The sequence below is a fragment of the Arabidopsis thaliana genome, chromosome 4 (genome assembly GCF_000001735.4).
Source record: "Arabidopsis thaliana chromosome 4, partial sequence".
Classification (NCBI taxonomy): Eukaryota; Viridiplantae; Streptophyta; class Magnoliopsida; order Brassicales; family Brassicaceae; genus Arabidopsis; species Arabidopsis thaliana.
The window spans coordinates 8,199,952-8,213,766 of NC_003075.7; the positions used below are offsets into that span (position 1 = coordinate 8,199,952).

The following is a 13,815-nucleotide window of genomic DNA, read 5'->3' on the forward strand; positions in this document are numbered from 1 at the left end:
TGACAACAAAACGAATAGGTCCACTACTCCCTACCACTTTGATGCTTACAAGCAACCTATTTTCCGTCAAATTTGGTATCTTCTTCTTCATCATCAATCTCGATTTCTCGACTTTTTTCACCCGAATTATATCCATCTTTGCTTTTTTGTTTAGTTTTGGTGTGTGATGATTAGTTCAATCCCCTTTTTAAACTTATTACACAAGCTGTATAATTTAGTGGTGCTTATTAGGTTAAGTGGAGAGTATTAGCAGCCAGTGGATTGTTAATGTGGGTTTAAAGGATAAACTATTTCTTTCTTGTTTTATAAGTTCCCAACACGGAATCTGATGATTGGTGTCTACGTTATTTATTTTTTTACTTCCAGCCATCTCAATCTCAACGTTCTTGCAAGATTACAAAGAGAGAGTATCGTGAGAATCTTGAAACAGTAACATTCACTATCACTTTTTTCTATGGATTCTTACATAACACTCTCCTAACCGCCGGTGATGACCAATACTTTCTCTCTTGATCATGTGCCTTTAGCCGCCTTTTATGGTCCCCCAAAAGCCTTTGGAACTGATTTTTAAAATTGATTTACCAAAGCTTTAAAGGACAACAAAGTGCTTAGTGGGTTCCTACTAAGTCTGCTAGTTCTGGTACAATCTTTTCCCCCAAAAACTTGCAAATGAGAAATATATATGGTTTGATAATGTCAAGGATCTAATAAGCATATACAAAAGAATATATTCGGATTTTTTGAAAAATAAGTTGAAAGAATTGTAGATTATATCGACATGTATTATACATATGTAGTTAAGCAGTGAAAGAGAGAAGGTGCTCTAAACTGATCTAAGTTTCAAAACCTTATTTATTTTTCACATCTCAAGCAAAAACTCAACACCCACCTTAAATAATCAGTTGTTTCCTTGAGGAGGACCGGTCATGGTTCCCATCAGTTTATCATCCGGTTTGGGAGTAGAAGATGCCTTTGGCGTTTTTGGTCCTCCCTGCAAAAAAAAAACCGGCTCTTATCTCCACGGATCTTTCAACATAACCATTCGTTCTGCAAGAGAGTGTCACTTACACTTCCTTTTGGGCCAAGTAACCTCCGGCCTGAAGGTGCTCTCGCTAATGATGAAATGGCCACTGCTGCTACAGTTGCCACACGAATCCTTTTATGCACGTCTATATACTCATCTGTTTCATCCACAATCTCCTCCTGCAAAAGTTCTTCAAACACATCTTCTAATGTGATGATACCAATTACGTCTCCATCCTCAATCTCCTCTGAAGTATGTGAGAACCCCTGTCTGCCGGCCTCGCTGATGAACGATTGTCCATTAGCCTTGTCGATGCGGACAATGACACTGTCGTGGTTTCCTTCTCGCTTTAGTAAAAGAGGTGCAGTCAACTCGGAGTTGTTACTTGAGACGTTGCTTTCACCGCTATTTTCTTCATGCAAAGTTGAAGGATGACCTTTGCTTTTCCCCTTAACCTTCACAACTGCAGCCATGTGACTGCTCCCTTTTTGAAACTCATTCAGAATATCATACAGAGGCATATTAGCCGGAACCCTGTTAAATCATTAATCACAACAGGAACTTCATTTTTCACAGAGATGCTTAAGGAAATAATATGAAAATATAGCAAGCATAATAATAATGACAAGACCTTGGAATTCGGCGTATACCAACTGCGCTGACAAGAGTCCCTGTTTCAGGGCGAACTGTAAGGAGACTCTTCACCTAGAAAACAGAAGAATTTCCTGATTAGAGTTTGCATAAGCTACCAGAGAAACATGCAAATCAGACCATCGGAAAAGGGTCAACGACTCCTACCAAGAGAAGTCCAATAACATTTTTTGGATTATCGGAGTAGACAGGAACGCGGCTATGACCTCGTGCTTGAATCTTATCCATAGCTTCCCTGGGAGATTAATTACAAGCAAAACAGTTCAGGATACAGAGTCATACATGTTCTCTGAAGATAGTAACAGAACTGAATGTCATGTTCCGAGTTTCATAATCAAAGATACAAATAACCATATACATTAATCTACAATAATGAACACTGAGATAACAGGAAAATGTTTCATCACAGTATACCAGTTGAGAACCAAACTCACCGGTCCAACTTTGAATTTACATCCAAGGAAAACGTTGATTCAATTGGTGTCATGGCTTCTTGAGCGGTCTTTTCAGTCAAATCAAGTGCTCCACTTATAATTGTAGTCTCATCATGTGTAAGTTCACCTCCCTTTCCAGCAGCTTCACCGTGAATGGACACAAGAGCTTTTAACTGAGCTCGCCTAAATAAAGGGTCATTGTGTCCCAACACCCAATCCAACATCTTTGCAATAGGAAAAGATATCGGGTACGATAGAACCATTAAGATACGAACAAGCCAGACCAAATTAGCTCCCACTGCTAGTCCATATCTAGTACATATAGCTTGAGGAATAACCTGAAAAAAAAACAGTGTTCAAATCTCATGAAGCTTATAAACCTAGCAAGACTTTAAAGGTAGAAGATCAAAGCATACCTCTCCAACGAATAGAACGAAAGTGACGGATAGAATAATAGCAACATACTCATTGAATATCTTATCCAAGTATATAGGAAGCCCCTGCAAATTTTCAACAAGTGAAGCCTCTTAAGATCCTGGTTTCATCATCACAACACACATAGAAAGTCAGAGAGACTTTGAATGAAGATAATTACCTCCATAGCAAGAGCATTAAACAGAAGCAGAGTCACTAAAAGCTGATGCTGTTTCTGAACAACCGGAAAAATCGCAGCTGAGAAAAAAAATCAATCAATCGCAAGCAAATTCCACAATCACAGCAAAATTCACACAAAGTCAAATGATCAGATACAGATTCATATCAATTCAAGCAATTCCTTATAATCAATTGATCGGTGACGAATTACGAAAGAGAAGGATCAATTTACCAGATTGTTTCTTCTCTTTTGGAGTACCACTCCGTTGGAGAATCTCGAGCTCAACGAGACCGAGAGACATAAGCCCTAAAGTGAGACCAGACATAATTCCGGCGAAGAGAACAAGGAAACAAGAGATTCCGGCGTAAGTGATCCACTCAAGCGATCCAAACGGAATCGCCTCGCTTTGTAAGGCGTTAGATTGACTGATTCCGGCTAACATCCTCGCCGCAACCACCGCATTAATCGGATGCATCTTCGTCGTCTCTATATCTATCTGTTTGCAATTTTCCGACGCCTTTCTTAGATATTTTCTCGTCTAATTTTGTTGTTTTTTATATCTCTCTCATCGACCTAATGGGGTCGGGGTTTTGTACAATTTTGAATTCTTAGCATATACAGCAAATATTTGGTTTTGTTTTTTAACATTGGTCCCCAATATGTTTTATATTTTTCAAATCCACCCCTTTACTTTCTTTTTTTTCTGGTGGTCCTGGTGCAGGATCTTCTTGTACGGAATGGATCTTATACAATCTGACAAACACCCTTTAGCGAATATCGGAATTGTATATTTCAAATGTGTGATTGTGCTGTCATCTACGAGATTTTTTGTTTTTTGTTTTTTAACATGGAGGGGTTTGGGCCTTGGGCCCTAGTTCCTCATGACCCGGAACCGGCTTGTGCTGATATCAAATACATCGGCGTAAAGCATCTCTTCTATCAATCGAGTACATTGGTCTAATATCCCTGCAATAAAACCATTAGTTCAGACGAAAAAAAAAAAAAAAACATTAGTTCAACACTTTCCCTAGGGAGCACATGGACTACACTTAAACCACATGGATCTAACGTTTGCACTTGTAAGAAACACATGGATCCAATCTTTGCACTTAAACCACTAGTCTAATGCATCGGTTGTTGTGCGAGTTTTTTTGTACAACCTTTACTATTTTGAGTTTGAAATCTGCATTGTAACTCAAGGACTCGAGTTTGAAATCTGCATTGTAACACAATGACGACACTAATACAAACAACTAGATTATATGTTATATTGAGTCATTCACAACTTAATGGTGTAAGATTTTGATATTGTGATTTAAAGGAAAAAAAATAAAGTCTAAATTTCTCTCACTTATTTGTTTTGTCCCAAAAAAAATTCTTTTGGGAAACGTCCAAATTTTATTTCTTTGAAGTACATTATTAAGCAACTTTTGCGTTAACTAGGATAAATTGGATCTAACGTTAATCAAACTTACCATCCCGTTACCATCCCGTTAAAAAGGATTAAGTTTGACTAATATTTGGTCTAGTTCGACCAAATCAAATCATTGCAAAAATTTTGTTGTCTAATAAAAAGGAAGTTAACATGAGACACGAAAGTTGACAAAGCCATCGATGAATTATCCTTGTCTAAAAGACTTTGTCAAAAGCCACCGGTCACCGAATCACCGGTGTATCAAAGATTAGCGATGGATGGAGAAACTTTTGATCCATTGTTTCAAAAGTGCAATTACAAAATAGCGGCCACAACAGTATGTGACCATATAGCTAACTATTACTACTGCATTCTACGAAAAATTGAGTGAACAAAAAGGAAAAAAGAATCAAGTTACGGAGTAAATTACAAATTGTAGGTATTTTGTATAATACAAGGAAACAAAGCATCTTCAAAAATCGGGTTGAACCATTGCTTCTGCTGACTTTTTATATTTTTATATATATATAATTTATGTGATGGATCAAAGTATACAGAAGAACCTGGATCTTATAATTTATTCTTTGTTTTCTTTCTTTATACCGCAACAGAGTTTTTGCCTCCTTAAGCAAGAACACAACATCAGTTGTTTCTTCGAATCGGCTCGGTAATAGTTCCAAGCATTTTATCTTGTTCCTGACCAGGAACTTTATTCGTCTGCCCTTGCTTATTTTGTCCTCCCTGCAAATACAAGTTTCAACAATTCTAACTTTCTCTCTTGCATAAACAACAAAGAAACAAAAGAGTGTTAACTCACAGTTCCCTTTTGCGCAAGCAACTTCCGGCTTGAAGGAGCTCTCGCTATTGATGAAGCAGCCGCTGCTGCTGCTACTCGAATCCTGCAAACGCGGAAATTCTCAGTGATGATATGACAAGGTGATATGTGATGCCATAGAGAGTATTTAGCCGAACCTTTTATGTACGTCAACATATTCATCAGTTTCATCCACAATCTCTTCTTGCAAAAGTTCTTCAAAGACATCTTCTAAAGTGATGATACCAATTACCTCACCATCCTCGATAGCCTCTGAAGTATGTGAAAACCCGTGAGGTCCACTCTCGTTGTTTTGAAAGAAAGATTGTCCATTAGCCTTGTCGATTGTGACAATGACATTGTCATGGTTTCCCTCTCGTTTTAGTAACAAAGGTGCAGTCAAGTCGGAGTCATTGCTTTCATCAGTGTGTTCTTCAAGCAAAGTTGAAGGTGGGACTTTGCTTTTCCCCTTAACCTTCACAACTGCAGCCATGTGACTGCTTCCCTTTTGAAACTCATTCAGTATATCATAGAGAGGCATATCAGCTGGAACCCTATTCAAACATTATAACATCAATAATACGAAACTTCATTCTACATAATAGTAAAGACTGGAGGTTAAAATGGTAATGGCAGAACCTTGGAATCCGGCGTATACAAACTGCGCTGACAAGGGTCTCTGTTTCAGGGCGAACTGTAAGAAGACTCTTCACCTAGAAAACAGAACAATTTCTTGATTAGAGTTTGCAGAAACATGATAAGCCACCATTGAAACATGCAAAATAAGAGTCAGCAACATTACCAAGAGAAGTCCGATAACGTTTTTCGGATTCCCAGAGTAGACAGGAACGCGGCTATGGCCTCGTGCCAGAATCTTCCCCATAGCTTCCCTAAGAGATTAATTACACAGACAGCAGTATAAGATACATGTCAGAAAATAGTTGCCGAAACAACTGCCATGCAGGACTTTTCAGAATCATTGAGACAACAGATAAAATATTTTATACCACTGACAGTTGAGAACTAAACTCACCAATCCAATTTTGAATTTACATCCAAGGAGAAGGTAGACTCAATTGGTGTCATGGCTTCTTGTGCAGTCTGTCAAACCAAATACCACTTTTGCATAAATAACTTTCACCATATTTCTACACAGATCAAGCCATGGTTCAGGAATTCTAGAAAGTCAAGCACACACCTTCTCAGTCAAATCAAGAGCTCCACTAATGATTGTCGTCTCATCATGTGTAAGCTCACCTCCCTTACCAGCCTAAAACCATTGTCAGAGCAACAAGGTAACCAAATTAGTAATCTAAATTTCCAAAAGGTTGTGACTTGTGAGGAAGTAAACAAAGTAGTTAACAATTTCAAAGTCTCTAAGAATACCTCTTGGCTGTGAATGGATACAAGAGCTTTCAACTGAGCCCGCCTAAATAAAGCATCATTGTGTCCCAGCACCAAATCTAAAATCTAACCAAAAGCATACAAAAATGGTAATTTCCACTTGATCAACCGTCAGGCATAAACAACACATACCAGACTACATTCCAAAACATTCTTGACCAAACACACTATATTTACCTTGCCAATGGGAAAGGCAATCGGATAGCAGAGAGTCATTAAAATGCGGACAAGCCAGACAAAATTCGCTCCAACCGCGAGTCCATACCTAGTGCATATCGCTTGAGGAATAACCTTAAAAGACGAAAACAAATGTTAAACACAGTTCAATCTTTGATATATAACCATAGAGATAGACTAGCAAAACTAGAGACACCTCCTCCAAGTCCATAAAACACATACCTCACCGAAAGCAAGAACGAATGTGACAGAAAGAATAATCGCAACGTATTCATTGAATAACTTATCCAAATATATAGGAAGCCCCTGCCCAAAATTCCATAAAATCAACTAAGTATAGATCTCCCTCATATTAACCATATAACCAAACGACCAACAGACTTTGAATGAAGATAATTACCTCCATAGCCATAGCATTACACAGAAGCAGTGTCACTAAAAGCTGATGCTGTTTCTGAACAACCGGAAAAATCGCAGCTGAAACAACATCATTCAAAACAATCAGAAATCAAATTCAATGATAAAGAATTTGATTGAGAAAGAAGGAATCAAAAATCATCACCGGCTTGTTTCTTCTCATTAGGAGTACCACTACGTTGAAGAATCTCAAGCTCGACAAGACCAAGAGACATAAGTCCCAAAGTAAGACCAGACATAATCCCGGCGAAGAGTACGAGGAAACAAGATATTCCGGCGTAAGTGATCCACTCAAACGATCCAAACGGAATCGCTTCTCCTCCGTTATTACCGTTAGATTGTCCGATTCCGGATAAAATCCTCGCCGCCGCCACCGCATTAATCAGATGCATATTTTCTTCTTGAAAACAGAGCTTTATGATTCGATGATGAATCTCTCTGTGTTTGTGATTCTCTGGTCACACGACCTTCTTTTTTAATTTTGCCTCTTTTTGATAATTTTATAATTCGTTGGATCTCACCAACATGTCGGATTCAGTTCAGTACAATTTTCCAGGACAAAACGGCAAAAAGTTTTGTAAGGAAATTAAATTTAGACCCTAAAGTTATTCATTATGATAAAAAGACCCCTTTGATTTTTGTTTTTTTCGTGAAGCTCTCTATTCTTTACAACCACAAATGTTAAAATTGTAGCGTGTCCACAGAGATTTGTGATCTCAGACAACACTCTTTAGAAGCAACAAATTTATATATATTTCTTATAGAAGATTATTTTCTATGTTTTGGAATGTGATTGTTTTCAACAAACAAAGGTTATTTCTAAGAGGAAAGAAATTTCAAAAATTGTTTTTAAGAGAATAATATTTTGCACCTAAGAAAAAAGAAAGAGAAACATATCTATACAAAAATGAGAACTTCCCAAAAATCAGCACTCTCAAAGAGGATAGTTGGGTAGGCGTGATGGATAAAAGAGTTGAGATGCTTTCAAATATCTTCTTGTCAAAGAGGCTACTTATATGAGGGAGCGAGTGATACGCTTTTGGTGGATGCTATCGTATCTCTTTATAAGTTTAAATGGTTGCGGCGGTTGAAGTAGAAAAACTTAAATGGTTACGGCGGTTGAGGTGGAAAAACTAGTTTGGAGATTATACCACTTTTTATTTAACATTGATAAATTAAAGTTTGTATTAGTATGGATTAAAAAAAATAGAAGAAAGTTGTTGCGGACCACTTCAAACATAAAAATAAAATTGGTTTAGGGCACATTATTGTCCATCCAAAATTAGTCTAGTCCGATTTCGCCACAACATACATTCAAAACTTATATGTGCGAACGATGTAATTTTTTTTATTATTTTGTTAAGGTTGTTTTGTACTTTATAATGAAGTTCTTTGAACATTTGAAAAAAAGAAACTATTTATATTGATAAAATAAATAGAACCATATCCACTGAAATCTAAATCGTCTGAAAATATAATGAACTATATATTGATGATTTCTCTGATACTTAAAATTTAAAATCATTGGTCCTCCATACAAATCATTGGGCCAAACAAGTCGCTTGTCTTTTTCATGTTTCATAAGATTCTTAGTCAAATTAGCTCAAAACTCCATAGTTAACTTAAATCTTTCTAACCCCTAACATGAAACAGAAATAAGTTTAATTTAGTCTACATGTTCAATTTTGAATGGTGCTAAAATCCGTAAACTAGTGACTATTCAAGCCGTATTGTGTGGTCTTGTCTGCTATAAAATTGATATTTTGCTCTAAAACAGAATGTGAAGGAGTACACTAACGTGAGTTAGCAATTGACTATTCGCATCAAAAATGAAAGATTTCTGATGCATTTTGCGATTTCGAGGCCAAGATATATCTTAATTTATCGAACCACTAAAGTGATTTAGAAGAGTGATGTGTGTTGATCTAATCGCATATTTGAACATGATATTCGAAACACAAAAGAATATATATAATACTAGAAAGGTACTTGTTTTCTTCACAATGCACTACGATGGAATAAAGAAGGAACTAAGTCAACACCAAATTTGATAAAACTCAAACCCCTATTTTTGGTTACAGGTTAACCTAAACCTTGAAAGCTTCATTCCCAAGTAACCGAGATCAGCGAATTAGCAAGCCCAGATTGGTCGAACGTGGCGTCAGCTTCACAATCTAGAGTCTTTGAAGCACCGGGAATCGCCTGCACCAGCTTGAATGCCTTTTTCTCAGATTCATCAATGTGAGAATAACAGAATGACCAAAGAAGCTGAATCGGTTCGCTCTTGAGAAACTTCCTCTGCTTTCTTCTCCCATCTGGAAATCGAACGCAGAGACTACACACAACGCTTCGATCACAGTCTCCTTTTGGCTCTTCTGTCAAAACCGGGAACACTAAACATATCTCCTCCTCCTTTACTTCATCCGGATCTTCATATTCGTCCCCCATAAAAGGAGGCACGAAGTCATCAGTGTCACTGCGTGACGACCAAATCTCCCACTCGTCTTGTTCTTCAAGTTCTTTCTCCCAAGTAGGAGCCACGACTTGATTATTGTTGCTTCTTGACGACCAATTATCCTCCTCTTCAAACTCTTCACCCCAGGAAGGAGCAGGGGTTTCATAGAAGTTGTAGCTTGACAAACAAGTCTCCGCAGTTTCCGTGCGCCTGTTCCTTGTCAGAGAAGCAATGTTTTCGTGAGGACCAGCGTCCCAAAACATCATCAAATCCTCGACAATACTCTCAGCTTCAATCACGCCGCTCCACATATGCATCTTCTGGCCAGTGATGGGATTGATTACAAACACCACAGGAGGAGGAGCTTCGATCTTGTAGAAACTAGAGATTTTCTGACCTTCGTTTGTATCATCATAGACCTGCCATACGATGAAGTGGGACTCAATGGTTCTCGAAACCGCGTCGTTCGCCCATACATCTCGATTAAGTATATGAGAACCTAACTCTGTCCTGGACTGGAGATTCACTACCAACCATAGATTCTTTTCAATGGAAACATATTTCGCATATTCAAACAAACCCTCGTGAAGTATATATGAAGGAGGAGGAAACGAGAAAGACGATCTCGAGTCTGAATCATCAGAAGTTCCTGATGTCGTCGAGTCCACAACCTCCCGATACATCGCGTTGTTGGTGAGAAAGAGGTTTACGGCTTGATCAATATTCCAATCTGTCGTCTGTAACAATATCTTGCGGTTTCGGCGGTCTGATCGACAGCGATCTCGAGGAAAGACGAGATTAGTTGATCTTGACGAAAGAGAACAATCTCTTCGTCAAGCTGTAGCCTTGTTGTTATCGCTCTCTGTCGGTTATTCGCTGAGAAAAAGTGCCCCATTGTTGCTTTGTTCTGAGAGAAAACAAACAAGTACTTGGGAAAAGAGGAATGGAAGAAGAGATATAGAAAAGTTTTATTTATATAGAGAGATCGAGAGAGAAAGATAAGTTTGTTTTTAGGTTTGTTTTCCTTTTTTCTGCTCCGACTTTGTTTTAAAGGAAAAATAAATTATCTTTTCGTCTTTAAATTGTGTATAGATATTTCCAACTTTTTTCGGGATATACACAATCTTTCATATTTACTTTTAATTATGATTAACTTAGGTGGGATTATTTATTTATTAAAGTGTTTTCTAGAAGAAAAAAATCTTCTTAAAAGATTTTATGAGAAAGAAAGACTAGAAAAATAAATACAACAATTATTTTGAATGACATATATCCATACCTTTTTATAATTAAATTACTTCTATTGTTTATTAATATCATTCTATGTAATATTTTTAACATTAAATAGGTTTTAAATATACTTCTCAAATAAGATATGTGCAAATTAAAGTTTTTTTTAGTGTTTGAGTAAAAAAAAAAAATAGATAATTTTGATTACCTTAAATCGGCGACCACCAGAGACATGATTTTGTGCTCAACTGATCAAATCGGCGAGCACCAAAAGAATGATTCTCTGAGATAAGCATGTGAATTTGGAGCTAAATACCAGATTATTTATTTATTAAATTGTTTTCTATAAGAAAATAATCTTTTAAGAGATTTTATGAGAAAGAAAGACTAGAAAAATACATACAACAATTATTTTGAATGACATCTATATATACATTTTTATAATTAAATTACTTATGTTGTTTATTAATATCATTCTATGTAATATTTTTAAAATTAGATATGTTTAAATATACTTCCCAAATAAGAGATGTGCAAATTAAAGTTTTTTCTAATGTTTGAGTAAAAAAAAAAAGAGAGGTAATTTTGATTACCTCAAATCGGTGACCACCAGAGACATGATTCTGTGATCACTGATCAAATCGGCGAGCACCAGAGGTATGATTCTCTGAGATAAGCATGTGAATCTGGAGCTAAACTCCTCTGTTTTATACGGTTAATACGATTTTATATGGTTCGAACAAATTGGACCCGGTTTAATACGGTTAAGAGTTAAAACCTTGACTTTTACATTTAACTATTAAGTTTCAGTGCAAGACACTAATGTGTAGATGGTTACCTTCCTCCATGAGGATGCTCCACTGGGTTCATCATAGCCACACCACGAACCTTAGCCCACATGTTTCTCTTTATCATCAGCTTCTTAGTTAGGCCACTACTAGCAATTTGACCAATCATAACCCTGCATCCACTTAGGACAGTCTTCTTTGAATCCAGTGGCAAGTTAATGCTGTCCAAACATATATTCAATTCATCATTGTGAACTTAAGAAACCAATGTTATGAATCTTATTGTACCTGAATCTTATGAAGTTATGATAAATAGGTTTATGTTAAGATATATTGGTAATGCGATTTGTGATTATGTTGTAATCTTCAAATATTCGGATCAGCAGTTTTCAACAGTTATGGTTGGAGAGTTTTAGTTGCAGAATATAACTTCTTCACTGTGTTAGCTCTATATTAGTAAAAGAACAGTAAAGCGGATAAGTGATCTGTGTTGTAAGAATTGTATATTTGAACTTAATACTCCAATTGACAAACAAAACAAAAGTAGTCTAGAATTAATCTCCAGAATTTAAGGGTTTCTTCAATATAACTTCAAGATAATATAAAGAAGCAACAACATATCGAAATCTTCACTCCCAAGTAACTGAAATCATCGAATTAGCGATCCCAGATTGATCAAACGTGGCCTTAGCTCCATAATCCAGAGTCTTGGAAGCACCAGGAATCGCCTGCACAAGCTTGAACTCCTTTTTCTCGGATTCCTCCATGTGAGAATAACAGAAAGACCAGAGAAGCTGAATCGGTTCGCTCTTGAGAAACTTCCTCTGCTTTCTTCTCCCATCTGGAAATCGAACACAAATACTGCACACAACGCTTCTATCACAGTCTGCTTTAGGCTCTTCTGTCAAAACCGGAAACTCAAGCAGGTCGCATGACAAACAAGTTTCCTCCTCATGTTCGGATAAAGTCATTATGTCTTCAAATTCTGGCCCCCAAGAAGGAGCCACAACGCGATCAGACGTAAAAGTCTCCTCCTTTCCAGATTTGATTACAGTCTTTTCTTCTTCAATAGCGTTTCCCCAGAAAGTAGCCATGTCTTGATCATCAGCGTTGTTACTTGAACAGGAGATCTTCTCTGTTTTCATACGTTTGTTGCTTGTCAGAGATGCAACGTGTTCGTGAGGACCAGAATCCATGTACTTCATCAAATCCTCGAGAAAGCCCTGAGGTTCAATCACACCGCTCCACATACGCATCTTCTGGCCAGTGATGGGATCGATGAGAAGCACCACAGGAGGAACAGAGTCGATCTTGTAGAAAGTAGATATTTTCTGACCTTCGCTGGTATCATCATAGACCTACAACAAGATGAAGCTGGACTTGATGGCTTGAAAAACAGCGTCGTGTGGCCATAAATCTCGGTTAAGTAAGTGAGAAGCAAACTCGGTCGTGGACTGGAGGTTAACAAGCAACCATAGATCCTCTCTAGAGGACGTTGCTTTCGCATCTTCAAACGAACCGTGGAAAAACAGACTTGGAGGAGGACGGTACAAAGAAGACAACCTAGAATCGGATTCCTCAGATGTCGACTCGTCGTCCCAGATCTCTTCAGGACATACTGCGACCGAAGTGTTGTGAGACATGAAAGGATCGTAGTCGTAGAGAGTATTCTTCTTCGAAGGTAAAGGAAGAGGGACTAGTTCTTCTCCATGGTGATGATGAGGGTTTCTCCGAGCGATGAGAAAGAGGTTGATCGCATCTTCAAGGTTCCAGGTTGTTGCCTCAAGGAACTGTGTTGCGATTTCCACAGTTTGGTTAACGGTGATATCGAGGAAAGATGAGATCAGTTTTCTCTGTTGGTGAGTCCTCGTTGCAGTCTCCATTGTTTCCTGTGTGTAAGAGAGCGAGAGAAACAAGGAATTTGTGGGAACCCTAAATTACGAATGGAAGTGTTTGTGTTTTACCTTTGCTTCTATTTGTTTAGTATTTATAGAGAGGACTCCTCAGATTTGTGTTTCCTTTTCCTACTCCAATTTTGTTCAACGCAGAGGCCCACGAAAAAAAAGGAAACTCCTTTTCGCTTTTTGTTTTTGTGATATATTTCCATTTTTTGGGATTTTGTACATTGTTTGGGCCTTTTGGGTTTACTTTTATATTCTTTTTGGTGATTAAAAAAGGGTAAAAAAACAAGGACTTCACAAACACTAGGTTTTACTGATTGGTGGTTACACAAAACACTGCTTTTTTTCCGAATCAAACTCTGCTTTTGCTTCTCTGCAAACGAAACAAAGAAAGTGAATTGGGGACACAAGCGAATTTACAAATTCATATGCTAATTATCGAGGCTCAGTTTTTTTTTTTTAATAATTCCCAACCTATGCTCATCAATTCCACAAAGAAACACCTTTTAGG

At 37.5% G+C, this 13,815-nt stretch overlaps 4 protein-coding genes across 6 annotated transcripts; all 4 read right to left on the reverse strand.

Annotated features, from left to right (window-relative positions):
* Positions 1-382: 382 nt before the first annotated feature.
* On the reverse strand, positions 383-3,300 carry AT4G14230 (CBS domain protein with a domain protein (DUF21)). The gene is made up of 8 exons (NM_117500.6): positions 2,936-3,300; positions 2,705-2,781; positions 2,526-2,609; positions 2,110-2,447; positions 1,823-1,910; positions 1,656-1,729; positions 1,069-1,558; positions 383-991 (listed from the first exon to the last, which is right to left on the reverse strand). The coding sequence occupies exons 1-8, from the start codon at positions 3,177-3,179 to the stop codon at positions 899-901; spliced, it is 1,488 nt and encodes a 495-aa protein (NP_193159.3). The 5' UTR covers positions 3,180-3,300; the 3' UTR covers positions 383-898.
* Positions 3,301-4,395: 1,095 nt separating this feature from the next.
* AT4G14240 (CBS domain protein with a domain protein (DUF21)) lies at positions 4,396-7,532 on the reverse strand. Of its 3 annotated transcripts, none has more exons than NM_117501.5 (12): positions 7,076-7,532; positions 6,914-6,990; positions 6,736-6,819; positions 6,514-6,627; positions 6,319-6,402; positions 6,131-6,202; positions 5,966-6,033; positions 5,735-5,822; positions 5,572-5,645; positions 5,091-5,486; positions 4,936-5,017; positions 4,396-4,859 (listed from the first exon to the last, which is right to left on the reverse strand). In NM_117501.5, exons 1-12 carry the CDS (start codon positions 7,320-7,322, stop codon positions 4,761-4,763), a joined length of 1,485 nt encoding a protein of 494 aa, NP_193160.3. In that variant the 5' UTR covers positions 7,323-7,532; the 3' UTR covers positions 4,396-4,760. The 3 variants fall into 3 exon arrangements, with proteins under 3 accessions (NP_193160.3, NP_001031633.2, NP_001328231.1); NM_001036556.2 differs by having other exon boundaries at positions 7,103-7,394; NM_001340909.1 differs by lacking the exon at positions 7,076-7,532 and having other exon boundaries at positions 6,914-7,012.
* A 1,373-nt stretch (positions 7,533-8,905) lies between these two features.
* AT4G14245 (structural constituent of ribosome protein) lies at positions 8,906-10,313 on the reverse strand. The gene has a single exon (NM_001340910.1). It carries the CDS (start codon positions 10,066-10,068, stop codon positions 9,034-9,036), a length of 1,035 nt encoding a protein of 344 aa, NP_001328230.1. The 5' UTR covers positions 10,069-10,313; the 3' UTR covers positions 8,906-9,033.
* Positions 10,314-12,032: 1,719 nt separating this feature from the next.
* On the reverse strand, positions 12,033-13,286 carry AT4G14250 (structural constituent of ribosome protein; the record flags this gene model as incomplete). The annotated part of the gene is made up of 2 exons (NM_001340911.1): positions 12,033-12,761; positions 12,870-13,286. 2 exons carry the CDS (start codon positions 13,284-13,286, stop codon positions 12,033-12,035), a joined length of 1,146 nt encoding a protein of 381 aa, NP_001319935.1.
* Positions 13,287-13,815: the final 529 nt, after the last annotated feature.

Bases quoted from the DNA above. Each gene is read 5' to 3' on its own strand.
- AT4G14230 (NM_117500.6), bottom strand. From the start codon at position 3,179: ATGCATCCGATTAATGCGGTGGTTGCGGCGAGGATGTTAGCCGGAATC. The intron at 2,448-2,525 runs GTATGCTTTGAT...TTTTTTTTTCAG, and splicing joins TCGTTCTATTCGTTGGAGAG to GTTATTCCTCAAGCTATATG. The intron at 1,559-1,655 runs GTCTTGTCATTA...ATGATTTAACAG, and splicing joins GGTATACGCCGAATTCCAAG to GGTTCCGGCTAATATGCCTC.
- AT4G14240 (NM_117501.5), bottom strand. From the start codon at position 7,322: ATGCATCTGATTAATGCGGTGGCGGCGGCGAGGATTTTATCCGGAATC. The intron at 6,991-7,075 runs GTGATGATTTTT...ATGTTGTTTCAG, and splicing joins TAATGAGAAGAAACAAGCCG to CTGCGATTTTTCCGGTTGTT. The intron at 4,860-4,935 runs GTGAGTTAACAC...TTGTATTTGCAG, and splicing joins TGCTTGCGCAAAAGGGAACT to GGAGGACAAAATAAGCAAGG.
- AT4G14245 (NM_001340910.1), bottom strand. From the start codon at position 10,068: ATGTATCGGGAGGTTGTGGACTCGACGACATCAGGAACTTCTGATGAT.